We start from the raw sequence: 27,329 nt of genomic DNA on the forward strand, positions 1-27,329 counted from the left end.
CTAAGATTGACTAGTCAAAGTCCGAAGTGATTTTTCTTAGTTTCTAACTTTGACCAGCCGTATTAGTTATTCCTAGGATTGACTAGTCAAAAGCCGAAACGCAAAACTTATTTCGGGCTTTGACCAAGACGCTTGGTCGTTCCCCAGGATTGACTAGTCAATCCTAGGAATGCCCGCGTTTCGGGCTTTGACTATAACATATATATCGCAAACTTTATGTGCCCATGCATAGCAAGCTATAAAAGTTGTAAATGTGATATTTATAAATATATTGTGTACATATTTAGTTTGCAAAAAATCCTTTTCTCTTCAAGATTTCCCCCTTTTCTTAAACTAAAACGACGCATATATGTTACGACATATTTTACTTTATCAACTTTTAGATACTATAAAAAGAAACATCTTAATAAATACAATATTTAATTTTGTGCGTATTAAAACAAGGTATTTATTTCATACATAAATGGCTTATGGCTTATAACATAAGCTTTTTACATCGATATAATAATAAAGTTAGTAAAAATTAAAGTTAGTAGAAATAAAATGTCATTAGTTACAAGTATATATATGTATATATATATATATATATATATATATATATATCTATAGTTATAAAATTATAAATACATAATTTAATAAAATACAGTATCTCAATTTTATTAAGTTTATAATTTGATAACTATGTATCATATTAAACGCATTTTGCACAAAATTCTTATCCCCATTAGCCCCACAAATTGAATGGCGAATTTACGGAGAGACTTTGTGACAGTAAATCTTAAAGTTCTAACAATTCACGGTCGTTCAGGGAAGAGCTCGTCGAAAGTGAAATGCTTAACTATGTTATTCGCAATCAAAAGTACTTGTTTAGAGATTTCTTTACTTAGTGTTGGTTTAACTCTGTTGATAAATTCTTCTTCATTGCTGCCTAGGAAAGTACTAAAAATTTCATTTAATTGAGATTTCTCCTCTCCGTTCATGTCGAACTTACTGCTCAATGTTTTAATGTCGAGAATCAAGTTCAGTTTTGACATATATACATATCTCTTATTATTTTTGTTCACGATTTTCATATCTACGCCAGCATTTGCTAACAAGTTTTCTGCAAGAAAAAAACATGATCTGATAACATCGCTAAAAGAAAATTGCGTTTTAAATCTTTAAAGTTTATCAAAGTAAATTTCTGTAAATTTTTGTTTTATTTTAATCATATTTAAATTATACATACCTGTAGTAAGAAAAACGGGTCCCTTCTGAACAAAAGGCACCAGTACATGTACATCGAAATCATACGTGCCGTTCAAGAAAATTTTTTTGAATATGACACTAATATCGAAATGGAGCTTATCAAGATCTATGTGGAGAGAATTTACAGTGAAATCGCAAAGTCCCGTTATTGTTGTGTCTCTAAGGTATAATTTGGCATTATCTACGTCGGAAATAGTTATTTTGTCAACAAAAAATGGCTCAATTGGTGGACTCTTTAATTCCGGCATTCCTTTGCAAATATTATCCTTCAGATCGTTAATGCTGTTCGTAATACATTGATCCAGATTCGGATTTTGGCGACCGCATACGTGAATGTAAGAGGCTGTAAAGAATAAATAATAAAAACACTTTTACTGTATAATTCAAACCTAAGCTATCCATTGAGTCTACTGAGAATTTGACCGGTTCAGCCGTTATTTATATCCGAAAATCTCAAATACTCGCACTTTTCTGGCTCGTGTAAAAATACACGGGGCGGTCTCGTGCTGCGCGTGTACTTGGCGCGAGACACTGCCGTGTCTCTTGATAAAACATTTTTGTTAACTTGTAATTTTTGGATGAAATTGACAATTGAAAAAGTCCATGTTAAATAATAAAATGTTTTAAAATAACATGCAATTTTTATTATTATTGATACATACTAAATGTACGCTACGCTAATTGTATTTGTGCGCTGTTACATAAAATATTAAATAAATTATTTTAAGTGGAAGAAATATTATGAGTTATCAGAATCAATGATTGTTCTAGACATAAACGATTAAATTTAAATATTAATAATGTGAGTATAGTAACAACGTTCGCAACATTCAAGGCCATAATTATTATGTTTGCACGTGTATAAATCGCTGTATTAATTTTTATAATTCAGTTGGAATTAATTTTTATTGCTTAATTAATTTCTGGTTATTTTTTTATGTGTAGATACTATATATACATTATAGCAGTCATTATTATATTAATTAAAATGAGTTTAAAACTCTCTTAATGCGTAAATCGTTACTGTTACTTATAAAAAATATATAATTAAAACCTGATTCTATACTTATAAAAAGGGCAGGAAGAAAAAATACCATGCATTCTAAACAAAATAAAATATATAATGACGGAGTTATTCATGCGCCTAGAAAAAACTGATTAAATGCGTCACAAATTGATCAAGATCAAACTCATTTTTAACAAATAAAATATCATTTATGTATAGTACTAAAAGTTCTTAACAGATTATCTTAATTAAGAGCGCAAAGATTATGATTATAACTATGTTTTTTTCTTGTCTATATTTCTTCAAACTTGTGACTTTTACATTATTTTTAATAGAGCATTTTAACAATGCGTATATGACAGATATGCAGTTTACATTGCCACTGCACTATTATGTTATATTTAATATTGATTTTTTTTAAATAACCATAATAATAAAATTATTAAATTATGGGATTGTATAAAGTCTATTGTTCGCATCAAAATCAAGGAACTAATCCAAAAAATATTTTATTGATATTCTTTTCATCTCAATCCAAATTTTGCGCTTCAAAGTATAACGAGTCTTTTTTGTAATATGACTATAGTCATTTACAGCACATTACAATAAAAATGAATTTGAACAAATACTAAACTTACGTATTTCTGCTGCAACATAAGCCAGTACTAGTGCAAAAGTAAAAATTGTAGCAAACATTTTCCAAGCCATTTTTCAAAACGGAATTTTTCTGCTTTATTATTGACGAACTTTACACTTCTAGTCGCTGTGAATCAGAACAGATATAAATCAATACTGATTTACACGAGTGCGCAAGCTTTTATATACCATCTTGTTATTATCTTTTAATTTCCAGTCTTTTCTTTTTGATTGCACGTGTATCAAAATATCCCGTGTACTTCATCTTTCAATTTTTTTGTCTCTACACATGTTTGCGTAATTACGTGGAAAATGTGTTATTAGAAAAAAACACAAGAAGAGAATTAAGCATCATTTGATAGAGAATATCCATTGCAGAAAATAAAACTACAATAAAGACAAAGACAAAATAGAAGAAAACAGTATAGCGAGCAAAAAAATATTCTCGTTCAAAAACACTAATTACATAGCGACTGATCATTTCTTGTTTCATAGTCATTATTTATTCAAGTTTGACAATATCCCATGGTGATCTAAACTATATTAAAATTAAAGAATTAGGCAAATTGTATGAAAAATAAATATATCTTTTTTATAAAATAAAAAAAATTTACACTTAAAAAAAGTAATTTACCTCATGTATAGCACGCGAGAATAAATATTACATTTAAATAAAAATGTATTTTTAAAACATGTTAAATAAATATTGCATTAAATCAATTTCAGTGAATGCAGTTATATTTTATAAATACTACTAAAAATAATTTTTAATTTATGCTAGAATTCAAGATAGAATTCTATAGTTTTAATTTTATATATATATATATATGTCTTTTAATTTAAACAATTTTTTAAATTGTAAAATATATAAAATTAAAACTATAGAATTCTATCTTGAATTCTAGCATAAATTAAAAATTATTATATATATATATATATAGGGGATATATTATATATATATATATATATATAGGGGAGACCGGGGTTAACTCGACACTGGGGCGAACTTGACACTAGGCTTTTTGCCAATTTAAAAATCTATCGTAAAAACTTGCCTTTCCTACTGTAAATGCGTCTTTATGTGCCAGTATTATCAACGGAATTTGGTAACATTCTGAGTTATAGTGTAATTTTTACGTATTACAAAATTTCCTGAAGCAATTTTGTACCTGAAGGAACGCTCTTTAAATGTGTACCATTAAATTTGCTTGAAAATTTTAATTAATTGTTGAAAATTGCCTTTGAAAAAATTGTGTCAAGTTAGCCCCGGTCTCCCCTATATGAAAACATGTATTAACATTCACACATACATTACAGAATACATATAAAATTATAAATAGTATTCTATTTTAAAATTTGATTATTAATTATTTAATATACAAGATGTTCAAAAAAATGGTACCAAATTTTAACAGTATGTAGTAGGTACCAGGTTTATTTCGTATTTGTTGACAAGAGTTTTCAATTTTCTGTACCAATTCATCTAATGTGTCAACTGATGTAGCGTACATCATGTTTTTTACAAATGTCCCCATAAATAAAAGTCTGACTAATTTAAATCCGGTAAGCGAGATGGCCATGCAACTGGACTGCCACGTCCTATCCACTTTTCTTGAAAACAATTGCTTAAATGTTGTTTAACAATCATGAAAAAATGCGCAGAGGCACCATGGTACTACATACTGTTAAAATTTGATACCACTTTTTTTGAACACTATATAATAAAATTTAAAAGTATGTTTAAAAAAAAATATCGTAGAATTGCTACAAAAAGTGCAATTACAAAATAAAATTGACATAGACATGTTCCTTTTTTGAAAAGAGACAATTGTATTCGCTTTCTTTATTGATTTTTAAAAAATAAAGTCTCATAATAAGATTGTCAAAATAACTCAACATTATTAGATCAAAACCTTGAGCATGATGCATTATGCATTATATAATTTACATATAACGAATTTGTCTTATTTTACTCAGATTTTGAGATTATACTGCAACAGTACTTACGTAAGAATTAATAATCGCACTATAATTGCAATAAAACTCAATTTTCTTTGGATTTTCCACGCGAAATTACATGCATGATGTAAATTTAGAATCAATCTTCATCGAATAATATGGAAATAAATGAAGCCTGTGTATAAAAAATATTTTATTTCAATGTAAAAAATGTATTAAAATCGTCTCATGTTATATTTCTGTTTGAGTCAGAAAATTTGTAGATAAAATTTATAAATAACAAAGAATAAATTTTATAAAGAGGGTAAAGTTTTCTTACATAAACTAGGAAATAAGATTCTATTAGAATATAAGAATTTTTGCAACATACACAGTACGAAGTATTTTATTCCAATAAAAAATGATTCTATCAATGTCACAGATAAATGTTGTGTCTGTATCAGTTTTGCAGAGATATGTAGTTCTGTAAAAAAAATATCTCGTCGAGAAATATGTATATCTTTTTAATGTTAATAGCAAAAATAAAATTGCAAAAGTAAAATTAAGGATAGGAGCTAAAATTAAGTTTATTTTTTTTTTTTTTTTTTTTTTTTTTTTTTTTTTTTAAGAGAGAATTGTATTTTTGCTGCAATATTTTATTTTAATTCAAATTTTTCTCTTTACTTTACACTTACATCATTAATAACAGGCGACATAAAAAATATTATCAGACTTGGAATCTTTTGAGCGCGCGCGTGCAGCGCTGCAGAACAGTTTATTTCTTTTTATTAAAAGATTTAAATATACTTATGCGATGGAAGTTGTAACAGATAAATTTTGCTTGCATAATTTTTACAAAGGGGTAGATAAATATTTAAAACAAAGTGCAAATGGGCGATCGGATGAAATAATTTGGTGCTCATTATTTTACAAATATTTATAAGATACAAATGCCTTGAAGCGTTCTTCTTTTTCTTTTTCTTTCTTCATTAAAGAAAAGGAGAAGAAAAATGCTTCAGAACATTTGTAGTGTTAAGTAAACCGCGTAGCCTATATAATATATATGATACATTTATCGATTGCTGATTAGAAGGAAAACATCTGTTTCTTTTTACTTTCCGTAACCTGTTATTTGTATAGCAATACTTGTAATACATATATTTGTAAAGAATATTTTATATAATATATAATAAAAATATTATGTATATAAACACTTAATTATTCATGTAAGTAATAGCAAACCTGATAATTTCCAGCATAAAAAGCGCATTACAGAAATCGATATTGCGTACATAGAATTAAACAAAGTTTTTTATGGCCTATCTTTATACAATTATATCATTAAAATTCCGTTATATATTTTGTCATATATATTTTCTGTTAATATCTATATACATAAAACAAAGTCGGGTTAGTTACAGCACTTATAACTCAAGAACGGCTGGACAGATTTTAATGATCTATGATTTGTTGGATTCGTCTTCGCCCCGAATAGCAGAATAACAAAAAAAAAATTCCGGGGCCGGGGCGAAGCCCGGCGGGGCATGCTAGTTGTTAATACTCTTAAGTAACTGCATATAGAATATAAAAAAAAAATAGAATAGATATAATATAAAAATATAATAGTTGCGCTTTTATTTCATTTACACCAATTTTCACCATGCATTTATAACGTGTAACAATTTAAGTTATATACATGTATGTACATATCTATATATAATGTACCATGTAAATTTGCAAAAAGTATACAAAAGTTTTAGATACACGCTTGTATATACAAGCGTTTCAATCATTTAAATACGAATGAACGAATATTGTTTCTCTTCTCTATCTGTTTCCAACTTGAAAATTGTATTTTGAAACCAACTAATCAATGATTCAGTAATAAAACTGCCGATAAACATGTTCTGCATCTCTTTCAAAGTAGACTTCTTGGGAACGGTGTGTACGTTGGGAACGCCGTTCTCAACGTTCTGCCATTCCTGAAAGCAGTACCTGGGGCTCCGTGTGATTCTTTTGCTTTTCCCAAAGTGAAAAATCTGTTAAAGGGTCGCCATCACGGGACTCTCGATCAGATCCAAAAGGCCACACGCGCTGAACACATTCACATCAGACATGCGGACTTCCAGCACTGCTTCCAGGAATGGTAGAACTTTGAGAACGGTTTGTGCGTTCCCAAAAAGCCTACTTTGAAGGAGATCCAAAGTAATTGTTGCTCGGATATGTAAATGGGCCATTATAAATTCATTCTCATTACTTTTGGGACACATCTCGTGAATGCAATATGTCAATGATAAATATGCCAATATATAAAGTCAATCTAAATAACATTAATCTCGATATTTGTAATCAAGATCACTACTCCGAGTAATTTTAAAAAAATTTTAGCCGTCGTTTGTTGTTTAATAAAAAATTATTAAACAATTAAGTAAAATATGTAATTGAGTTTTGTATGCGTAACCTAATGTAGCCTAATAAATCTCAAAGTCTCAAACAATTCATATCTCTGGCGAAAATAGTTCCTCGTAACGAGAGAAGGCTATATCATTGAACTTTGATATAACGAATCTGGAGGCTCTCTCTTCAAATGCTGCTGCAACAGCTTGAACAACTTCCTTTGTATTTTTGGATACGACATCGCCAATAATTTTATGCAACTCAATTAATTCTTTATCGTCCTCAATGAACTTATATTTGAATGACTTGATGTCACATTTGGCGGTTGCTTTCGACGCAAATATATATTTTTTGCCGTTTCTGGTTATCACTTTTAAGTCCAGGCCTACTTTCAATCCTATGTTTTCTGCAAAAAATACATTCTAATAATAAAATAAAATAAAAATACTTTAAAAAAGTAATACTTTAAATTTTCTATGCTAAAAGAAAAAAAAGTTTTGTCTTCTCTCTAAACTTTCCTTTTATTTTAAAGTAGAATCGATTATTTTACCTGAAGTAATGTCAACTGGCCCCTTATGACTAACGGGCACCAACAGATGTATATCAAAATCATACGTGACTTTTATATAAATATGTCGTAATGAAAAATCAATATCGAAGTGGAGCTTTTCAAAATCTGCATTAACCGAATTTACGACAAAATCACAAAATCCATATAGATTCACATCTTTGAGAACCAATTTAATATTATTTGTGTCAAAAATAACTATGTTGTCGGTAGTTAATGGCTCGCCTGGTGGAATGTTCAATTCTGGAAATCCTGCGCAAACTTTATCTTTTATACTACCGATGCTGTTTGCAATGCATTGATTGTAGTTGGTATCCTTGTGGCTACAGGCGTGAAGGTAGGAAGCTGCAGTGTTTAAATCATTTTCTTAATTAACTTGCGGCTTTGAATTAAACTGTTTACGATTGATTTATACATTGATAATAGATTTAAAATCTTGGACAAAATGTTTTCTTTTAATTATATAATCTTTAAATTTTTTCAGCAAATATTTATTTAAAAATATTTTTATTTAAGTTTACTTAAAACATATGTACAAAAAAAATTATATGTTAGTGCTTTTCGAAAAATTTTATACAAGCCAACTCATGCCTACTAAAATATAACAAGCTTTATTTATGTGTAGAATAGATTTGTTCGTGAGTACACATATATAGCGATGGAAATAAGAACACATTTTTTATTTATTTATTTACTCACGTAGTTTCGCTGTAACATGTGTTGTTATAAGTCCAAAAACAAAAATTATGGCAAACATCTTCCAAACAAAAAAAATTTACAAACTTTTACGAATTTGTTATAAGATTGTTAAGATATACACTATATAAAGAATAGCCGTATTGTCATCTCAAAAGCAACCGAGATTACTGAATCCACGTAAACTGATCAAGCTTATATATATTCGTGTGTTATTCGCCTTTTATTTCCTTTGACTGCCAATTAATTTTGTTTCAGTGAAAGATTGATCCTACAAATACGTCTACTTTGCATTTGTAGGATTTTAGCAGGTTCGCCGAATTAATGAATAGAGTCTATTGATACTATATATTATATATGTGGTTTTGCATTGATCTCATGTCTATTTTTAAACGAGGTTAATTTTAGACATCTGATTTTTCCAAAATCTACATATATACTTTGGTTTGTTATGTACTTGGTTACCATTTCTGTAATATGTCAAAAAGAATAAAATTGCAGAAATAGAGGGAAAATCGATAATAGATAAGTAATTGATGTAATTATCAATTTGACTACATAAATTCCATATCAATGCTTAACATTTTAGCAACCTTGGCATTTGACAAGAATACTCTCACTGGTTCTCAGAATGCGCTATAAAAAGTTGTGCAATCTTTTTATTCTACAGTATAAATTAAAATTAATGTTAAAAATTAACATACATTAGGCCCCGGACACACACTTTTTCGTAACAGTAACAGTAGGATTTCGACCAATCGTGTTACTCGATTCGGGAACGTTTGGCCGTACGTTTTCGAATCGAGCAACGCGATTGGTCGAAATCCTACAGTTACGTTCTACGAAAAGTGTGTGTGGCCAGCTTTAAGCGTGCATTGTCTATTTTAAGAGGTAAGAGAAACCATTTGTATTTCCTGTATTTTTGTTTATTTAAAAAACTTGAAGAATATGTATTTCCTAAAAATTTAAATTTAAAAATACTAGTGAAATTACATGCCTCTAAAGAGATCAACGCGCAAGTAAAAAATATATTATGTGACGTATTTTCGATACAAATATATAAAAAAAAACCTTAAATAAACATCTGGCCCTTAGATCGAATAGAATTAATTTTCTTCTATTGTAAAGTTCCTATAACAAGTCATTCATTTTCGGGAAAGAATTCTTCGTAATTAGATTGAGTTACGTTGTTGAATATGTTGATATATATAGTTCGGAAACTTTCCTTTCCAATACTGGTTTAACAGCGTTAATAATAATATCTTTATTCTCGTCAAAGACAGCACTAAAAATTTCATTTAATTGAAACCTAAGTTCTTTCCGAACTGATATCCAAAATCTGTAACCTTGGAATTCACGGTTGTGTTTGTTTCTACATTATCTGCAAAAAAAATACACATTTTGATCAATTTAAATAAAATCTAATTTTGAATCTTTTATGCTAAATTTCATTGAAACTTTTGTTTTACCTTAAATAAGATCAATTATTTTACATACCCGTAGTAATGAGTAATATTCCTTTGTGAGCGACTGGTACTAGCAGACGTATATTAAAATCGTACGTGGTGTTTATGACAAATCGCTTCATTAGATAATTAAAATTAAAGTGAAGCCTGTCGGGATCCACATTAATGAAGGTTATAGCAAAGTCGCAATTTCCATATACATACCTCTACATTTTCAATATACAGTTTGACATTAGGTTCGTCGAAAATTACAATTTTGTCAAACATTAATGGCTCAATCATTGGAAAACCCGGAGTCCCGTTGCAAAATTTGTTCCTTAAATCGATAATGTTGTCCGCGATGCACTGATTATAGTTGGAATCGTTGCGGCCACATACATGAATGAAGGAAGCTGTTAAATTATTTTCATTAATTTGCAAATATAAAATTAAACAATATCTAAGATAAAAGAAGTTTAATGTATTATAATTAACTATTTAAAAAATGTCATAAAAGTATTTAACATAATAATAAAAAGAGATAAAGAGATAACGAGCATTTAGAACATATGTGTATAACGTATAAACTATAGTTTTGTTACTTGTATACTTTGAGGGAAAACAATGAAAATTCTAAATTAATAAGATCCTAATTTTTTTAAATAGATTATCAATTTCGTAAAATCGTTGTATAAAAAAGACAGAAGTTTAGTTGTTAAACGAATCAGATTTTTACATTTAATATTTACTTACATACGTCCGCTACAGTTATAGCAACACATGTTGCTATTACCGTAAAAGAAAAGATTGCATTAAACATTATCCAAATTAAAAGAGTTTTTCTTACGAACTTTCCAACACTTCGCTGTCAGAGAACAGCCCTAGCAATTGTACGATACATAAATGTGTATAGAGACTGATGCCTGTAAATTGATCAAGCGTACATATATTCATCTGCTCTCTCATCTCATTTATTTTCATATTTCTGTTATCGCTGTTAGTTTAATAAACTGTCTTTTTTTCCCCCTGTGATTTATAAAGCTTCGGCCTTCTTTACATTTATATGGAGTTTCGACGAATATCCTAAATAATGTATTCAGATTGTAAACTTGTACAGGAAAAAACAAGTTTTTTTATTCCAAGATGTATATAATGCGATATATATTCTATTTTTATATTTTAGTATAATATTTTATATTTTATATTTTATATTTTAGTACAATATATTCTATTTTAGTAAAAAAATATATTTATTAAGACACATTAATAAAAATATGTACATTCAAGTACAAATTAAACTTCTATTAAATTAATATGGTAAATAAATAATTCTACATAGAAAGTGTATAAATCGAGAAGTACTACCATATTTAAAATAAAATTATAAGTGTATAATTAATGAAAGAATAAATTGTTTAATTCTTTCGTTAGAAATAAGAGTATTATGTCTGCATGGTTTTGTCCTTTAGTTTAATATCAATTCAGAAATTTAATTCATATTTCTCAGAATTTAAAGCTACAGCGCGGTGATTAAAAATCAAGCAAATATCAATGTATATTAAAAAGGACATTTTTTAAATTTTTATTTTCGAACTTTGTTTTCACAGAAGAAAATATTAACTTTTTTCCGTTCATCTAACAAACTATCGGTTTTGTTATTCTGTTAATTTATTACTTTGTTTAAAATAATATTAATACAAGTTAGTAAATTGTTCTAAAACGTTTGTGTATTGTTTTTGAATTATTAAAATTACAGCTTATTTGGCTGCTCGCTTTTTAAATAATAAATTTATATTTTAAAATTTAAATAGAATATAAAACTTAAATTAAGAAATTATTCATTATAATTATAAATGTAATTATTGATAAAATTATGGAAAAAAGAGGTATAAAACACAAAGTATAATTGGTGCAATATTTACTACTTGATAATCTTATAACTAGTCTACTAACATTTAAAATAATACAGAGACATTTTTAGTCGACCAACTATTACACCAAATATTACGCTACGGCACTCTATAAATATTAATGTCTACCATTTCTTAGTTAAAATAAATTGTATATCACTGACTTTCTCAAACTATTATAATAAAATTTGTTCGAGTTATTCTTTTTAATTTCGCAGTATGTGTAAGAAGTGATCTTGCAATCTCAAAGACTCAGACAATTCATGCTTCTTCGGGAAATAGTATCTCATAATTGGAACGGGTCATGTTGTTGAAAACTGAGATGATTATTCCTGATATCTTCTCTTCTAATACTGGTTCAATTTTAGCAATTATATCTTGTGAATTGCTATCTACGACATTACTGAGAGCTTGATGCAGTTGAACTAATTCCTTTTCGCTTTCATCAAACTTATAATTAAAAAATAGGATTTTGACTTTCGTGTTTATTTTTGAGACATATATCTCCTTTTTGCCGTCCTTGGTTGCCACTTTTAAATCCATGTTTACTTTCATCAGTGCGTTATCTGAAGAAAAATAAACATTTTGATAATTTGAAACTAGAGGTTCAGCCATTAATAAGATACAGAAATGTGAGCCGGGTTCATAATGAGAAGTCTCGCGGAATATATATATATATGTATATATATATATATATATATATATATACACACACACAGTAAAAAATTTTGTGTACCAAATGTCAATAAAAGTCCACTCTATAAATTTTGTGTTAAAATAATTCATTCATCGTGTTACTTGTTGACATTTAGAAATGTTATATCAACATTTTTTACAAGTTATTTTTACATTATTGTAAACATACATTGTAAAAAATGTCGATATAACATTTCTAAATGTCAACAAGTAACACGATGAATGAGTTATTTTAACACAAAATTTAGAGTGGACTTTCATCGACATTAAATTTTTTACTGGTGCAGGAATTCTAATATATATAAATATATATATATATATATATAAATATATATATATATATATTCCGGCGCATCTCGTTGTCGTTCTACATTCTACGCAATCGCGCGATCTGCGCGCGAACTTGACGCGAGACGCTACCGCGTCTCTTGATAAAACGAAATCAAACTTTTATGATAAACCTACCATTTTCTTTCTACTCATTTAGCATCATATTAATTTGACAGAATTAAAAATGCTTCTCTATAATTGTAGTACATACATCATATTGATTCGGGGAAACTCCGATTTTATATAAAAAACGAGAAAAAATTACGGAATTACAGATTTTTTTATTTGCTTTTATTCTAATATGGCGTCTCGAGTTGCAGCGATCGCTGTCAACTCATCACAAGATGTGCTTCATATAAGAGATATACCATTGATATGAACGTGAAAACGAATTTCCTTGAATTGCACAACAAGAAAAACATCGATGAACCCTCCAAAGCGAGATTAAAAGTCTGATATAAGAGTACAGTGTGTATGACGATTCGTGCATATGTATGCGTGCAATCTCAATTGCTATCCTTGTCTAGCTTGTCTATACAAAGACAGATATAGGTTAATAACGCATAGAAAATGGTAATTTTGCCGGTAATACATACGACTCCAGCATCACCTTAGGATGCTAATATAGTCGTTTCATTGGCTAGAGTCTTAAAACTGCCTTTGACCAGACTTAAGACGACCTTAAATATAAGATCTGACTATGAATACCGGTCTTAATGGCTCTTTTACCGGCTAAGTGGAACTTTTATTTTATTTCAACATAAGATTAATAATGAGATAAAATGAACATAATACAAAATTAATATTTTACATACCTGATGTAACGGTAGCCAATCCGTTATTCTTAGTAAGGTGTACTAGTATATGTATATCAAAGTCATATAAAGTACGCGCGACCAAATGCTTAAATGTGGCATCAAAATTGAAGTGGAGCCTGTCAGAATCTGTGTGAATGGAGTTTACGACGAAATCACATATTCCATTTATTTTTGAATCTCTGAGAGATAATTTAAAATTATCTGTATCATATATAACTATTTTGTCAATAACTATTGGCTCGAACGAGGAAATGTTAAATTCCGGCATTCCTGTGCAGAGCTTTTCTCTCACACTGTTGAGATTTTCCATGATGCATTGATCATAGTTGGCATCTTTGCGGCCACATACGCGAATGTAGGATGCTGTAAAATTCAAGTCATTTTCTTTAATCTGCAACTTCAAATTAAACTGAAATAAAGATAATAGTGTGCATGTTCAGAGCTATAATCACATGATTATATACGCGATATCAACTGCAGCTCTATTAATTTCTACAATTCAGCTAATGTTTTTGTTTCCAAGTGGTTTTCCATTTTAACTCATTACAATACTGCGTAGGCATGATCAATTTTCATAAATTAACGTACAATTTAAAATTTTAATCTGTTATGAATTATACATCTTGATTATTAATTATTGTAAAAATAATTGTAAAAAAAAACTCCAAGGAAAATAATAAATATATAATATTATTACTACTACGCCCTCAATTACTACTGAAAAATAAGACTAAATCATCATTTTACTTAAAAACGTCACATTCTAAATAAGAGATATGAAACATATAGAGTATTACAAAGTCCTATTCGTATAAAAAGAATAGTTTGATTCATACTGTTACGTTTGCAATTAATCGGACTTGTTTCCCACGAACAGATCTATTCACTTAGTTATTAACCTGTTATTAGCATTGATCAAAACTCATAATTATTGCGATAAGACTTGCTTATAAAAAGTATAATTACGATATTTTTTGACCTTCAGAGAATATTTTACTCATTATAACAAATAAAAAAGTTATGTTAAACGTTAGAGCAAATTTACCAAAATTTCTATAACTCCAGAACTAATCAACCAAATCTTAACGAATTATATATGAAATAGGGGTAAAAAAGACTGAAAAATATAATAAAATTAGAAATAGATCGATATCTCCAAAATTGTGGAAATTAAAGCATAAACAAACATTTCTGCAAATTCAAAATTTTATTAAAAAAGAACCCCTTGATTATTAGCAATTTTTATTAATTCTATTATATTCTTCAGTTTTTTCTACCCCTATTTCATATATAATTCGTTAAGATTTGATTGATTAGTTCTGGAGTTATAGAAATTTCGGTAAATTTGGCACATACACACACACATACACACACACACATACATACATACAGACATTTTTTTAAATTGCAATTTTTCGACATTTTAGAACATTCTGAACACATTCAGAAAAACAAAAAAAAATTTTTTTTACGAAAACAAAGCTTCCTCTATGAGGAAGCAATATTAAAGAGAACGTTTCTCACTTAAGGTAACGTGTATAAAAGTTTCAAAAAAATGTATTCTTATGATTCCTTACAAAAAATTCCCCCCCAAAAACAGCCTCTTGACCAGACGACCCCCTTAATAAAATAACTTATACTAAAAGCACTTTACTTAGCACATAAAATTTCTAAAATACATTTCGTTCTCTTAAAATTGTGTAAATACAAATGCATCTTGCAGCAAGCCAAGTTTGTAGAATGCAATATAAAGTTGCAGGAATTCTTTTAATGATATTTGAATTTAAAAATTCTCAACGAAGCGTTTCCATCAAAGTTATTCATATTTTTTTTACTGATATCTTGATTAGATATGCAAAACTTACAAGTTACAGCTCTTTTTAGTTTGCATTTTTTAAATATGCGCTTTTAGTACACGCGCTTTAATCTCTGCTTCATTTGTTTGTTTAACTCTGGGCATAATTATGTAGCAATTTAACATGTATGTATGTATGTATGTCTTTATTTCATATCCCCGTAGGGTTCTCGAAAGGCGTTTTTGCCCAGGAACGTTCCCAAACCTTTTACAATCTCTCTACAACATCCTCTTATCCTATTAATTCTAACCTATAGTACTTAACTTAATGGTGTGGATGTGAGCTTCAGCTTCTGCGTCCGCCCACACCCACGCCCGCCGCTCGCACACACACACACACCCTCTCCGCAAAAAAGGACTTCCGTTTTCTCTTGCTTCCGAATTTCAAATCAACCCGCTCCTATTTCCTTCTATCGGCTTATCACACATTCTCTCTCTCACTCTCATTCACCTCCCATTCAGTCACACTTCTCCCCTTCCAGCCCTTCCATGTACTCCCTCCTGCTTCTGTCTTTCTCGATCTCCCTCATCCACCATTCTCCCTTTCCTCTCTCTCCCAGCACCCAACTCCTTGCCTCCTGCCAACTCCCCTCTCCCTCGTCCCACTCCCTACACCGTTCCCACGTATGTTCCCACGTCTCCTCCTCTCCCTCGCACAGTCTGCATATCCTTTTCTCCTCCACCTTCCAGTACCTTCCCTCCCTCATTTCGTTCCCCATGTAGCAATTTAACATTATGCAGCAACGTGTAACATCTAACATCATGCATTATTATGTCATAAATTATAATTTAAATTAATACCTCGAGCGATCAATTAGCATTAAAATTTTATCCTATATCTGTAATTATAGAGTAATATGAATCATTCCAAAAATAGATTTACATTAATATTTCTTAATTATCCAATTCTTACACTTGGTGCTGGTATAACAAGCTTTTTACAAATAGTGTATTTTGGATCCTACGTATATTATATAATGTAAATAAATATGTATAAGACAAATATTGTCATTTACTCACGCAATTCCGCCGCATGCGCAGTCGCAAGCGTAAAAACAAGAAGAGCAGCAAACATTTTTTAAAAGAGATCTTTCTGTGAGATAGAATCTTGTAAAATATCCTCAAGAGAATAATGACCAATGTAATGGCAAATTCGAGTTAGTAACGCGAACTGATCGAACTCTATATTGTAAAATCCTTTTACATTTTTATATAATCTCCCCACACTCTTCACTTACATTCTACTGGCACATGCGTAGATTGAAATTGCTGCTACACTGCTACACATTCTGTATACTGTATGCTTTTTTGTTCTGCGCATGATTAAAGTGTTATGAGAATAAAGAGAGGGAAGAGCGAGAGGAAAATTGATTCTACAGAAAAATAGCTAATCTTGATCTACACTTATAGTTGTTATGTAAGCTAACAAGATCTAAATTTTAAATGTATTCTACTGTTACACAACGCAAGTATTACTTATAAAAAATATAAAACCTTGAAACATTTGATGTCATTACACTGAGAAAAATTTTTTGCTGTATTAGCAAATCATTTGTCAATAGTGACAGCAAATACTTGGTTTCTGTTGGCAATAGCAAAAAGTTTGCTCTCGCAGTAAATCAAATTTTGTTGTCACTTAAATTTCTCTCAGTGTAATCGTCTACGATTGTCGTATTTTAGAGATTGAAGATAAAACAAAATATTCATGGGAAAAAAATAGTGTAAAGGCCGGTTTTCACACGCAATGATTGGTGGCGCCAACTGACTGGCATTCATTGGCGCCAGAACCAACTGGCAAACTCACAAGTGTTTACACAGTGATTGGCGTATAATATGAAAAATATTTAATATTTATTAAACACACAGTAAATGACAACAACCATATAACCTCAAATTTTGAGGTTATATGCTTTGGCCAATAACCGCCAGTAAACGCCACATTACTAGCGCCAGTTTGCATCAAGTGTTTACACTTGCATTTTTACTGGCATTAGTCGACTGGCGCGGCCTGGCGCCACCAATCATTGCGTGTGAAAACCGGCCTTAACTTGTAATACTACACGAAAGTGTAGCTAGATTTTTATCACTAGGGTAACTGGGGGAGAGGGAGGATATGCCACACTTAACAGAAATTGTTATTGAAATTGATATTTGCTACCGTTGCTTTAATTAAATGCGCGAGAATTGAAATACAAGTTTTTTTCAATTTATTAATTTTTTTAATGCATATGCAAATGCAAATGCATATGCGTATATTATCGTATGTTCACAACGTCAGACATTTCTATTAAGTTTCCTACCATATACCTAGTCAATCAAAATAATTCATTTAGTCAAGATGATCTACAACAGAGTAAATTAAAGTAATAAAATTTAACTCGACAAATAAAATTACATTAATTTGCATTTCTTAATTGTGATTCGAGTCTTTAGCGTCGCGCCGATGACAGACTTTTGATGTACAATAAAAATTCTACGTACATTGTGTAAATAAAAATGTGGCAAATATTTTTATTTACTTACGTCATTTACTTCCGTTGCAGCGTATGATATCACAAGTTGTAAGAGTAACATGTGCAACAAACATCTTCCGCAAAATAATTTTTTTTGCAAAATGAAAGAATCTCTTGGCACTTTTTAAAACCACACGAGAACGATCGTAACGAATATACAGTAAATGTCAAATAAAATCAACGTGAATCAATCGATTTTATATGTACTGTAAAATCTCTCTATTTTTTAGAACGTCTTTTTATTCAAAAGATAATATACCTGTTTAATCTTTTTACAAAACACGTTATTAAATTTACCAGGATACTTGGTTTTTGTAAAGAAGATTTTTGAATCTGTTATTATAATTCCTAAATATAATACGGAAAATATGTGAATAAGCTATTTATTGAGGACCAAGAATCGAGCTTATTATTTTTAAATATTATTCTCTACGAGTAGAACTACAAATATAGACATAAAATAAATATAAGTTGCAATTTCTATTAGGCATGTATTAATAATTTTATAAAGCTGTAACATTATATATTTCAGCTTAAAATCCTTATTCCAATATAAACATAGTGTATTTAAAATGATACAAAAAGTACATATCAGTGTAATATATGTAGAATATATAATTGTTAATCCATACAAATGTGTGCAGTTGCTTTAACGATAAATTAATAATTAATATTTTTTTTATTATCCAGTTAACATTTTCAAACATGAAAAAACTTATGACGAAAATCAAGCAAAAAGCAAATTGAATAGATCAAAAAATTCCAGACAATTTATGCTCGTTCAGGAAATAGCTCTTCAAAATTAATACGATTGAATACGCGGTTGAAAATTGAAATTACTCGTTTGGAGAGCTCCTCTTCCAATTTCGGTTTAACAGTTTTAATTATTTCCTCTTGATTGACGGATATGACATTGCTAAATATTTTATGTAAATTAACTAGTTCCTTTTCTTTCTCATCAAACTTGAAGTTGAATGTTTTGATGTTGAGATTCAAATTTACTTTCGACGCATACCCGCTTGTTTTGCCGTTCTTAATTGCTGATTTGAAATCCACCCCTAGTTTTAGACCTAAGTTGTCTGCAATAAATTTCATAATTTTAATACTTAATTTCAAGAAAATTAAAAAAAATTTAATTTTGCATCCTAAATTAAGTTTTATTAAATATTCTCATTTTTTAATATAAAATTTACAAATTATTTTACTTACCTGAAGTAACGTGCAATATTCCTTTGTGAGCAATCTGCGTGAGCAATATACCTACGTTAAAGTCATACGTGGCATCAAAGCGGAGAGCCTTAAGATTGACGTCAAAATCATAATGAAGTTTGTTAGGATTTGCGTGAACGGAATTTATGACAAAATCACAAATTCCATATACTTTCACATCACTAAGATGCAACTTAACATTGGCAGTGTCGTAAACAACTAGTTTATCAATAATTAATGGCTCGTTCGGTGGAAGATTCAGTTCCGGCATTCCTGTGCAGATTTTATCCTTCAGAAGTACAGCGCTGTTTCTTATGCATTGATCATAGTTCGGATCTTTGCGGCCACACGGGCGAACATAGGAAGCTGTAAAAAGTTTATATTATTTTTCTCAAAGCTAAAAACTTTTGGATAAAATCGTCAATACAAGTTTCAATACAGCAACAAGCAAATTATATTTCAGGACATTATGCACTCTTTGCGATTAAAATATAACGATAACGCAAGCGAACATTATATAGTATGGTAAACTTTCCAATGTGTTCAAAGATATTGTATTATTAACAAATTGAGTGTACAACATATTTTTAATAAGAATAATATATAGGTAACATTAAGTTATGCAAGATTCATAATAAGATATTTACTCATTGAATTGAATCAATGTTTTATAAAGTTTATTAAAGCTTTTAATGTGACTATAAAAAGAAAGGAGAGAGAATAATATAATCTTGAATATAATGTAAATTTGTATAATTTTTAAATTCATAATAATATCAGAATCATAAGCGATTAAAGTTAAACGTTGGCGATGGTAGTTTGCCCTCAGACCTGATCATGCATATACGCGCGTAAATAGAAATCGTTCTATCGATTTCCATAGACTCAGCTAATATTGTTATCCGCTCCTCAACTTGCTTTTTTAATTCGTGACATATAGATGCATAGGCTATTGCTATTATCATACATTAAAACAACATTTAAAATTCTTAATCTATTGTACATCTTCATACTTTTAAGAGGCATAATAGTTTAAATCTTCATTCTGTGTGGATTTCACATTCCAAACAGAAATGTGAAATATGCAGTAAACAAAGTATTTGTACAACAGGAAATAAATTTGATTCTTATTACTGTCGGCAAATCAGTCAATATCAAACTTTTTTAGTTTAAATCAGAAAAAAACTTCAAGAAATTTTTTTATAATAAATAAAATTATTCACACAATTATTAATTCGTAACTTATCAAGTTATTCAAAAAGACAAAAAACTTCTTATGACGCAACGTAACTTATGTAAATACAAACTTGGTACGTCTGTATTGTCCTTCGAAGTAAAATTATATAATATTACATCATTTAAAACGAACAAGATTATTGACATATCTGATGGTAATTTTTTTCATTATTTGAACTTTAAAATACATTTGTGACGTCAGCTACTCACAGTATAACTCAAACATTATGACAAGAGACTAAATTTCCTACTAATATATTAATAATAAGAACGGAGAACTTGAATCGCCGGTGAATAATTAACAATTAGCAAAAGGATTGTGTTTGACCCAACTGGCAAATTTTATTGTTCACAATACGCTACGTTTCGACCGCAGATTTCGGTCCTTTTCAAGCGTGTAGAAACTCACAAATATTATTAGTTAGACATAATGCCCAAACTACGCCGAATCTAAAAACTAAACATAAAAAATTATGGCACGCGACAATAAGTACAAGTCCAAAATTAATTATATGAATCAAAAACTTACATATTTGTGCGTTAAATTCTCAGAAGTAAGATACAATTTAATGGCATTTTCGTTATTCGTTTATGTCAAAGAACATGTCCATAGCCGTGCGGTGGTAAAATTTTAACTGACGAGAACAAACAAGTAATAAACAAACCAATGACGTCAATATTAAAAGCTAAGGCGTGAAGAGGGAAACAGAGAAGAAGAAAAAGATAGAATTACATTTATTCTTTTATGATATGTTTGTAGAGAGCGTTAAGACTCTCCGTGTCCTTTTGTAAATTAATATGGTGTCATGAAATTTTTTAATAAAAAACATCTCCGCTGATTCCCTCTTTCTAATCTGCCTCTCCTTATGTATTATTTCTGGCTTCCCCCAGTCAAAATCATGCCTACAGGATATGTTCGATGCTCACTCACTACAGAATGCTTGATGCTCGCCGGTTTTCTGATATCGTTTTGGTGTTCTTTCAGACGCGTGCACAAATGTCTTTTTATCTGCCCAATATACGTAGCATTGCAATCTTTACAATTGATCTTGTATACAATTTCTGTTTGTTTTCATATAATTATTTTTGAACTTGTACTTATTGTCGCGTGCCATAATTTTTCATGTTCAGTTTTTAGATTCGGCGTTTTTAGTTTGGGCATTATGTCTAACTAATAATATTTGTGAATTTCTACACGCTTGAAAAGGACCGAAATCTGCGGTCGAAACGTAGCGTATTGTGAACAATAAAATTTACCAGTTGGGTCAAACACAATCCTTTTGCTAATATTAATAATATATTAACTTGTTTATGAGACAATTTTAAATGACAAAACATTAATTATTTTGAATGATTTAATAATGGTATGCAACTCTTAATCAAATCACGATATATTTAATCATAGTTCAAGAGTTGTAACAAAATAATCATGATTCATTGATAAAATAACTGAGATAATAAAAATTTTTTCAGTGCCGTCACATAAAGATTTCTATTATTTGCAATATTTCTATTATTTATAGTTCACATATTAGAATATTCTGTTCTTCTAAAATCGCGCGAAATAAAAATGTGCATCTACATCTCGTTCGCGGCAAGCCAGATCTACGAGATGTGACGTCGAAGATAAATGGGAAGCTCTTGTCAAAGTTAATAATTGTTATAATCTTGATTAAATGCGCGAGAACTATAATTAAGACACAATTTTCTTTAATTTAAATGTTTTTTCAGGCACATGTCCCCATTATGTTATCGTAATCTTCACGATAGCAGACATTCACATGCAGCTCGCGTAATACCACTGTATACTTATTATTTTTTGAAATTATCATCATACAACCGACAATAGTAAATTACAATTAAAATCTTTGTTACTTATCAAGACGCATTATCTAACTCGAAAAATATTACTATGTTCTAATCACGATACGATTTTTATGCTTCGCGTGACAGTTTTTTACACACACACGTTGTGTAATACAATTAAATATATAATACTATAAAATACTTACGTAGTGTTGCAGTAACATGCGCAGTCACAAGCGTAAAAACGAAGAGTGCAACAAACATTTTTCACTGAGGTAGCTCTAAAACCATGAGAATGATCTTATAACGAACGTATCTGCGATCTCTCCATGCGACTATAATGAAAGTTTCATATACACTGAAACTCTTATATTTTAAAATTTTGTCTCAATCTTCTCACTCTTATTCCGATATGCACATGCGTGTGAATGAAAATGTCATCTTGTACTCTTTTTCTAGCTTTCGTATGGTCACATGATCATGTAGCATTTATGGTGGGAGAGCATATACCAGAAAACAAACTATTTTTCATTTTACAAAACAAGTTCAGAAATAGAATTCACAGAATAAAGATTACTGGACAGACCGGTTTTTTTAAAATACGTAATACGCGTGGTTTTAATATTTGCATCAAACGTGACCTTTTATTCTGGTCATAACTCATACGTTTTAAATTCTCGATCAAAATTCCAAAATCTGAAGAAATGTCCGTAATCACACTTGAGTCAGAAGTTAGGTAAATTTTACGAGCGATAAATAAAAAATAAAAATTAAAGTTTTAATTGAGGAAAGTTTGATTTTAAATATTTTATATTATATCAAATAATATATTTACATTTTGTATATATTGTATATTGAAAATGTATTAATTTTTGATATATGTATAAAGATATAGAAAATAATTTTAAATCTCTTTTCGTAGCAAATACAATAATAGAAATTGTAAATTTACGGTAACTTAAGTAAGAGACTTATTAATTTTAAGTATTATATAGAGTTGTAAATACAAATAATATAACAAAATATAATATTTCAATTTTATTAAACATTCCTTGATAATTTTATAATTATTATACATATATCAGATATTACAGTTTAATATTCTTATTCCAATAAGCGTAGTGTTCAAAGTGATACACAGACAAATAATATTTTTATTTGACTAACTTATTTCTATAAGCTGTACTATTGTGCTAGCAATCTATCGATAACGATTAAATGTTTGCTATCATTATCCAACTAAAATAAAACATATCAATTTTTCGCCAATTTTTTAAATATTGTTATTTTATTAATAATTTAAATATAGTCTACATATAATATATTTCAATTATTCTTTAGTTAGATCGGATGCATATTGCATTTTGCGATAATAAATCTCAAAGTTCTAGGCAATTTATGGCGTTTCGGCGGGAAACAATTGATCATATCTGTCGTAGAGTATATTGTTAGTAACTGATAAGACCAGTTTGGAGACTACCTCTTCTAACTTTGGCTTAACTTTGATGATAATATCCTTTTCGCTTTCACTTATGGTATTTTTCATAACTTCATGTAGTTGAACTAAGTCCTTCTCACTGTCATCGAATTCATAATTGAACGTTTTTAAATCGATATTCGTGGTTACTTTCGCTACATATATTTGTGTTTTACCACCTTTGGTTACAGTTTTCAACTCTATGGTTAGTTCCATTTCTACGTCATCTGCGGAAGAAAACATAGTTTAATTTCAATGAAATAAGAACGATTTTTTTATATTGAGGTAAATAATGTAAGATCGACTGTATCATACATACCTGTAGAAACGTGAATTACTCCCTTATTAGCAAGTGATACCAATACACGTATGTCAAAGTCATACGTGGAGTTCATGGTAAGGTGTTTGAGTATGAAATTAAACTTGTAATACGTTCCAGGAATTACGTGAGAAGGTGTTATGTCGAAATCACATATTCCACGTACTTTTGAATCTTTGAGCTTTAATTTAAGTTTGTCTGTATCATAGACAACTATTTCCTCGATAATCACTGGCTCCATCGGAAGAACGTTAAATTCTGGGATTCCTATCAGACAGAGTTTACCTATCACTCTGTTGATGTTGTCTACGAAGCATTCAGTATAGTTGGAATCTTTGACACCGCACACGTGAATGTAGGAGGCTATAAAGAGTTCAAAGAATTGTTTTAATAATTCATTCTTCACGCGCGCGCGCGTGTGTATGCCCTGCTTTATAGAAGTTGTGATTTTTGTTAAAGCAGAGCACACACACACACGTGTGTATGCCCTGCTTTATAGAAGTTCTAATTTTTATATTAAAGCAGAGCACACACACACGTGTGTATGTCCTGCTTTATAGAAGTTGTAATTTTCGTTAAAGCAGGGCACACCCACACACGTGTGTATGTCCTGCTTTATAGAAGTTGTGATTTTCGTTAAAGCAGGGCACACACACACACACACGTGTGTATGCCCTGCTTTATAGAAGTTGTGATTTTCATTAAAGCAAGGGCACACACACACACACGTGTGTATGCCCAAACGTAAATTATCATTTTCCTATCTTACCGACATCATAACTTTAAAATTAAATTTAAAAAAAACGAGACCTGAGCGACGATTTTCCTTCTCAGAATGTTTTTTACACACAAAAATAAACAATTTTACAAAGTTTTAAGAAAATCGGAGGGGAGAGCGTTATACTAAACATTTACCAAATATTTAATATAATAAGAAGAAGAAAGAAAACAAAAGCAGAAAATAAACTTTCTTGATATTTAAATTCCTTCCTATATTAAAAAATATAGTATATAAGGAATATTTAATATTCTTTCATACTATATTAATAGCAATTGAAATATTTCAGATAAATTTAAATAATACATTATTGCGTATATGAATTATTAAATTATTTCAAAGATTTACTAAATAATAATTATGTTTTAATCATCAATAAGGTAATTAAACAAAGTTGCATTCTGCACAATTTTCTTTTAATTTTACGTTATTTATTATGAAACAAGTTATTCTATTAATTGTAAGCCTATCCTGTATATAATGTCAAATGTCAGTGTTTAAACTCTCAGAGCCGTACTTATACATATGTTTACACGTGTACAAATACTAATTGTTCTATTCATTCTCACAGTTTAGTTAATATTGATTTCTATTGTCCAACTAGTTTTATTTTAACATTATTTGTAAATACTATAAAACACCATAGCATTATATACCATTACAAATTAAAATAGGATTAAAATTTTTATTCTGTTGTTATACATTTCGATCATATATAATAGCTTATAGAACTTTGAAACTTTTTTCGTACGCTTTAGAATTCTAGACAAGAGATGATGTATAATTGGTATTTATTAAGAAAAAGATAAATAATCTAGCTTATATTCTTGTTAATAACGTGTGTTGCAATTAATTAACATTAAACTCGATTTTAACAAAGAGAATTATTTAGTTATTTGTTAATACTTAACATTTGCCAAATTGCCTTAAGGCTCCTGCTGGCTCGCGAGCCAACTCCGCGTGACAGCGCCACAATGGCAAAACTGTGAACTATAAGACGTGAAAAATGACACGTCAAAGCAAAATTGTCCTTGCAATTTACAGCGTTATTCTTCATTTTAGTGCAGTGTTTTTAAATTTAAAATTATTGTGATAGTGTTAAAATATACCGAAGGTATCCACTTTATTGTGATTTAATATATGCAAGCAAATACTTATTTCAATTCGGCAGCTGTCAAACGGCTTGTTTTCGTTCTTGTTACTTCGACAAATGTGGATTACTCATATAAAAAGGGAATTTTCGGTGTATTTTACAAATTTATTTTATCGTTTACAAATGGTATTTTATTAAAAAGCATTTTTATTTTAGTGTAAATCGCAAGTATTTTCATGATATATTTTCATGATTTCCTCGCTTCTGACGTCATCAATCCAAAATGGCTGCAGTGAGTGAACAGGAGCCTTAAGATAATTATAAGAGCTGTTTATATGCTAGCAATTTCAAAACAAGTGTATTTTTTTCACCTTTGATGGTTTAGTACATTGTAACAGAGATAAATGTGGCTAATATTTGTTTACTCACGTATTTCATCTGCAGCATATGCTGTCACGAACACAAAGGCAAAGATTGCAGCAAACATTTTTTAAATCAAAAGTTTCCTGCGAAGTAGTACCTACACGAAAGCACACCGAACCGATCTTAACGATGGTACGACGAAGTCGAATCGAGAATAACGAGCTTCTGTATGCAGAATCCTTATTTTTAAAACATTCCCACAATACTCACTCCAATTTTAATAGCACATGCGTAGAAGGAAAATAACGTTCTACACTATGTTTTAATGGATCTTTTCTAATCTGCGCATGATCAGTTGATCAAACAACTTAAAGTGGGAGATAAGCGCAGAAAGAGAATTAATTTATATTTTTCCAGAGGAGAGAGGGAAATTAAGTGTAGAGGAGTTCAGAATTGATCCGTTTCTTTAATACATGTATATATATTCTACTACGTATCAATTGATTTAATAATTAGTTTTTTTTTACTTTTGTAGTTATATGATTTGTTCTAAGTACTCGATCGTACTCGAAAACTATTTAAAGACAACATATTTAGACCAAAAACAAATTTTATAAACAATAAATAAAAACTAAAAATAAAGTTCTGTTTTACAAAATAAAAAGCAAATTTTATTCAAAAATTCATTTCAGTAACAATGTATAAATTATATATATATATATATATATATATATATATATAATAAATATAATATATAATATAATATATATAATACAATATATATATATATATATATATATATATATATATATATGTCTTTATTTCAGCCATACGCCAAGAAAGAACTTGGTTTACAATTCTACTTAACACACAATATATAAATTATATAATTATATTAAATTTCGCAAGTGCACACGCGTTGTTTTGTAAAAAAAAATATGTTACATCAAAAGTATTTCAATGTTAGTGTCAAAAATAAAATTACAAGAATA

The 27,329-nt window shown here is 29.4% G+C and overlaps 4 protein-coding genes across 4 annotated transcripts; all 4 read right to left on the minus strand.

The window, feature by feature from the left end:
* Nucleotides 1-404: 404 nt before the first annotated feature.
* LOC143901036 (uncharacterized) lies at nt 405-3,414 on the minus strand. Its single transcript, XM_077412976.1, has 3 exons — nt 2,893-3,414; nt 1,229-1,591; nt 405-1,102 (listed from the first exon to the last, which is right to left on the minus strand). Exons 1-3 carry the CDS (start codon nt 2,960-2,962, stop codon nt 795-797), a joined length of 741 nt encoding a protein of 246 aa, XP_077269102.1. The 5' UTR covers nt 2,963-3,414; the 3' UTR covers nt 405-794.
* A 2,000-nt stretch (nt 3,415-5,414) lies between these two features.
* Nucleotides 5,415-11,695, minus strand: LOC143901066 (protein takeout-like). Its single transcript, XM_077413029.1, has 3 exons — nt 8,493-11,695; nt 7,776-8,138; nt 5,415-7,631 (listed from the first exon to the last, which is right to left on the minus strand). The coding sequence occupies exons 1-3, from the start codon at nt 8,548-8,550 to the stop codon at nt 7,327-7,329; spliced, it is 726 nt and encodes a 241-aa protein (XP_077269155.1). The 5' UTR covers nt 8,551-11,695; the 3' UTR covers nt 5,415-7,326.
* A 140-nt stretch (nt 11,696-11,835) lies between these two features.
* LOC143901145 (uncharacterized) lies at nt 11,836-22,713 on the minus strand. The gene is made up of 5 exons (XM_077413146.1): nt 22,514-22,713; nt 19,266-19,631; nt 18,831-19,135; nt 13,686-14,097; nt 11,836-12,410 (listed from the first exon to the last, which is right to left on the minus strand). Exons 1-5 carry the CDS (start codon nt 22,569-22,571, stop codon nt 12,106-12,108), a joined length of 1,446 nt encoding a protein of 481 aa, XP_077269272.1. The 5' UTR covers nt 22,572-22,713; the 3' UTR covers nt 11,836-12,105.
* A 619-nt stretch (nt 22,714-23,332) lies between these two features.
* On the minus strand, nt 23,333-26,633 carry LOC143901059 (uncharacterized). The gene is made up of 3 exons (XM_077413016.1): nt 26,404-26,633; nt 24,104-24,466; nt 23,333-24,011 (listed from the first exon to the last, which is right to left on the minus strand). The coding sequence occupies exons 1-3, from the start codon at nt 26,459-26,461 to the stop codon at nt 23,704-23,706; spliced, it is 729 nt and encodes a 242-aa protein (XP_077269142.1). The 5' UTR covers nt 26,462-26,633; the 3' UTR covers nt 23,333-23,703.
* Nucleotides 26,634-27,329: the final 696 nt, after the last annotated feature.

Source organism: Temnothorax americanus, unplaced genomic scaffold (genome assembly GCF_048541705.1).
Source record: "Temnothorax americanus isolate GAGA-0224 unplaced genomic scaffold, ASM4854170v1 Scaffold10, whole genome shotgun sequence".
NCBI classification, from domain to species: Eukaryota; Metazoa; Arthropoda; class Insecta; order Hymenoptera; family Formicidae; genus Temnothorax; species Temnothorax americanus.

Coding starts and splice junctions, on each gene's coding strand:
- LOC143901066 (XM_077413029.1), bottom strand. CDS start 8,550: ATGTTTGCCATAATTTTTGTTTTTGGACTTATAACAACACATGTTACA. Junction 8,139..8,492: donor ACATGTTACAGCGAAACTAC/GTGAGTAAATAA, acceptor TAAACACTGCAG/CTTCCTACCTTCACGCCTGT. Junction 7,632..7,775: donor GCCAGTTGACATTACTTCAG/GTAAAATAATCG, acceptor TATTTTTTGCAG/AAAACATAGGATTGAAAGTA.
- LOC143901059 (XM_077413016.1), bottom strand. CDS start 26,461: ATGTTTGCTGCAATCTTTGCCTTTGTGTTCGTGACAGCATATGCTGCA. Junction 24,467..26,403: donor ATATGCTGCAGATGAAATAC/GTGAGTAAACAA, acceptor AACTCTTTATAG/CCTCCTACATTCACGTGTGC. Junction 24,012..24,103: donor AGTAATTCACGTTTCTACAG/GTATGTATGATA, acceptor TTTCTTCCGCAG/ATGACGTAGAAATGGAACTA.
- LOC143901036 (XM_077412976.1), bottom strand. CDS start 2,962: ATGGCTTGGAAAATGTTTGCTACAATTTTTACTTTTGCACTAGTACTG. Junction 1,592..2,892: donor TTATGTTGCAGCAGAAATAC/GTAAGTTTAGTA, acceptor TATTCTTTACAG/CCTCTTACATTCACGTATGC. Junction 1,103..1,228: donor ACCCGTTTTTCTTACTACAG/GTATGTATAATT, acceptor TTTTTCTTGCAG/AAAACTTGTTAGCAAATGCT.
- LOC143901145 (XM_077413146.1), bottom strand. CDS start 22,571: ATGTTTGTTGCACTCTTCGTTTTTACGCTTGTGACTGCGCATGTTACT. Junction 19,632..22,513: donor GCATGTTACTGCAACACTAC/GTAAGTATTTTA, acceptor AACTTTTTACAG/CTTCCTATGTTCGCCCGTGT. Junction 19,136..19,265: donor AATATTGCACGTTACTTCAG/GTAAGTAAAATA, acceptor AATTTATTGCAG/ACAACTTAGGTCTAAAACTA.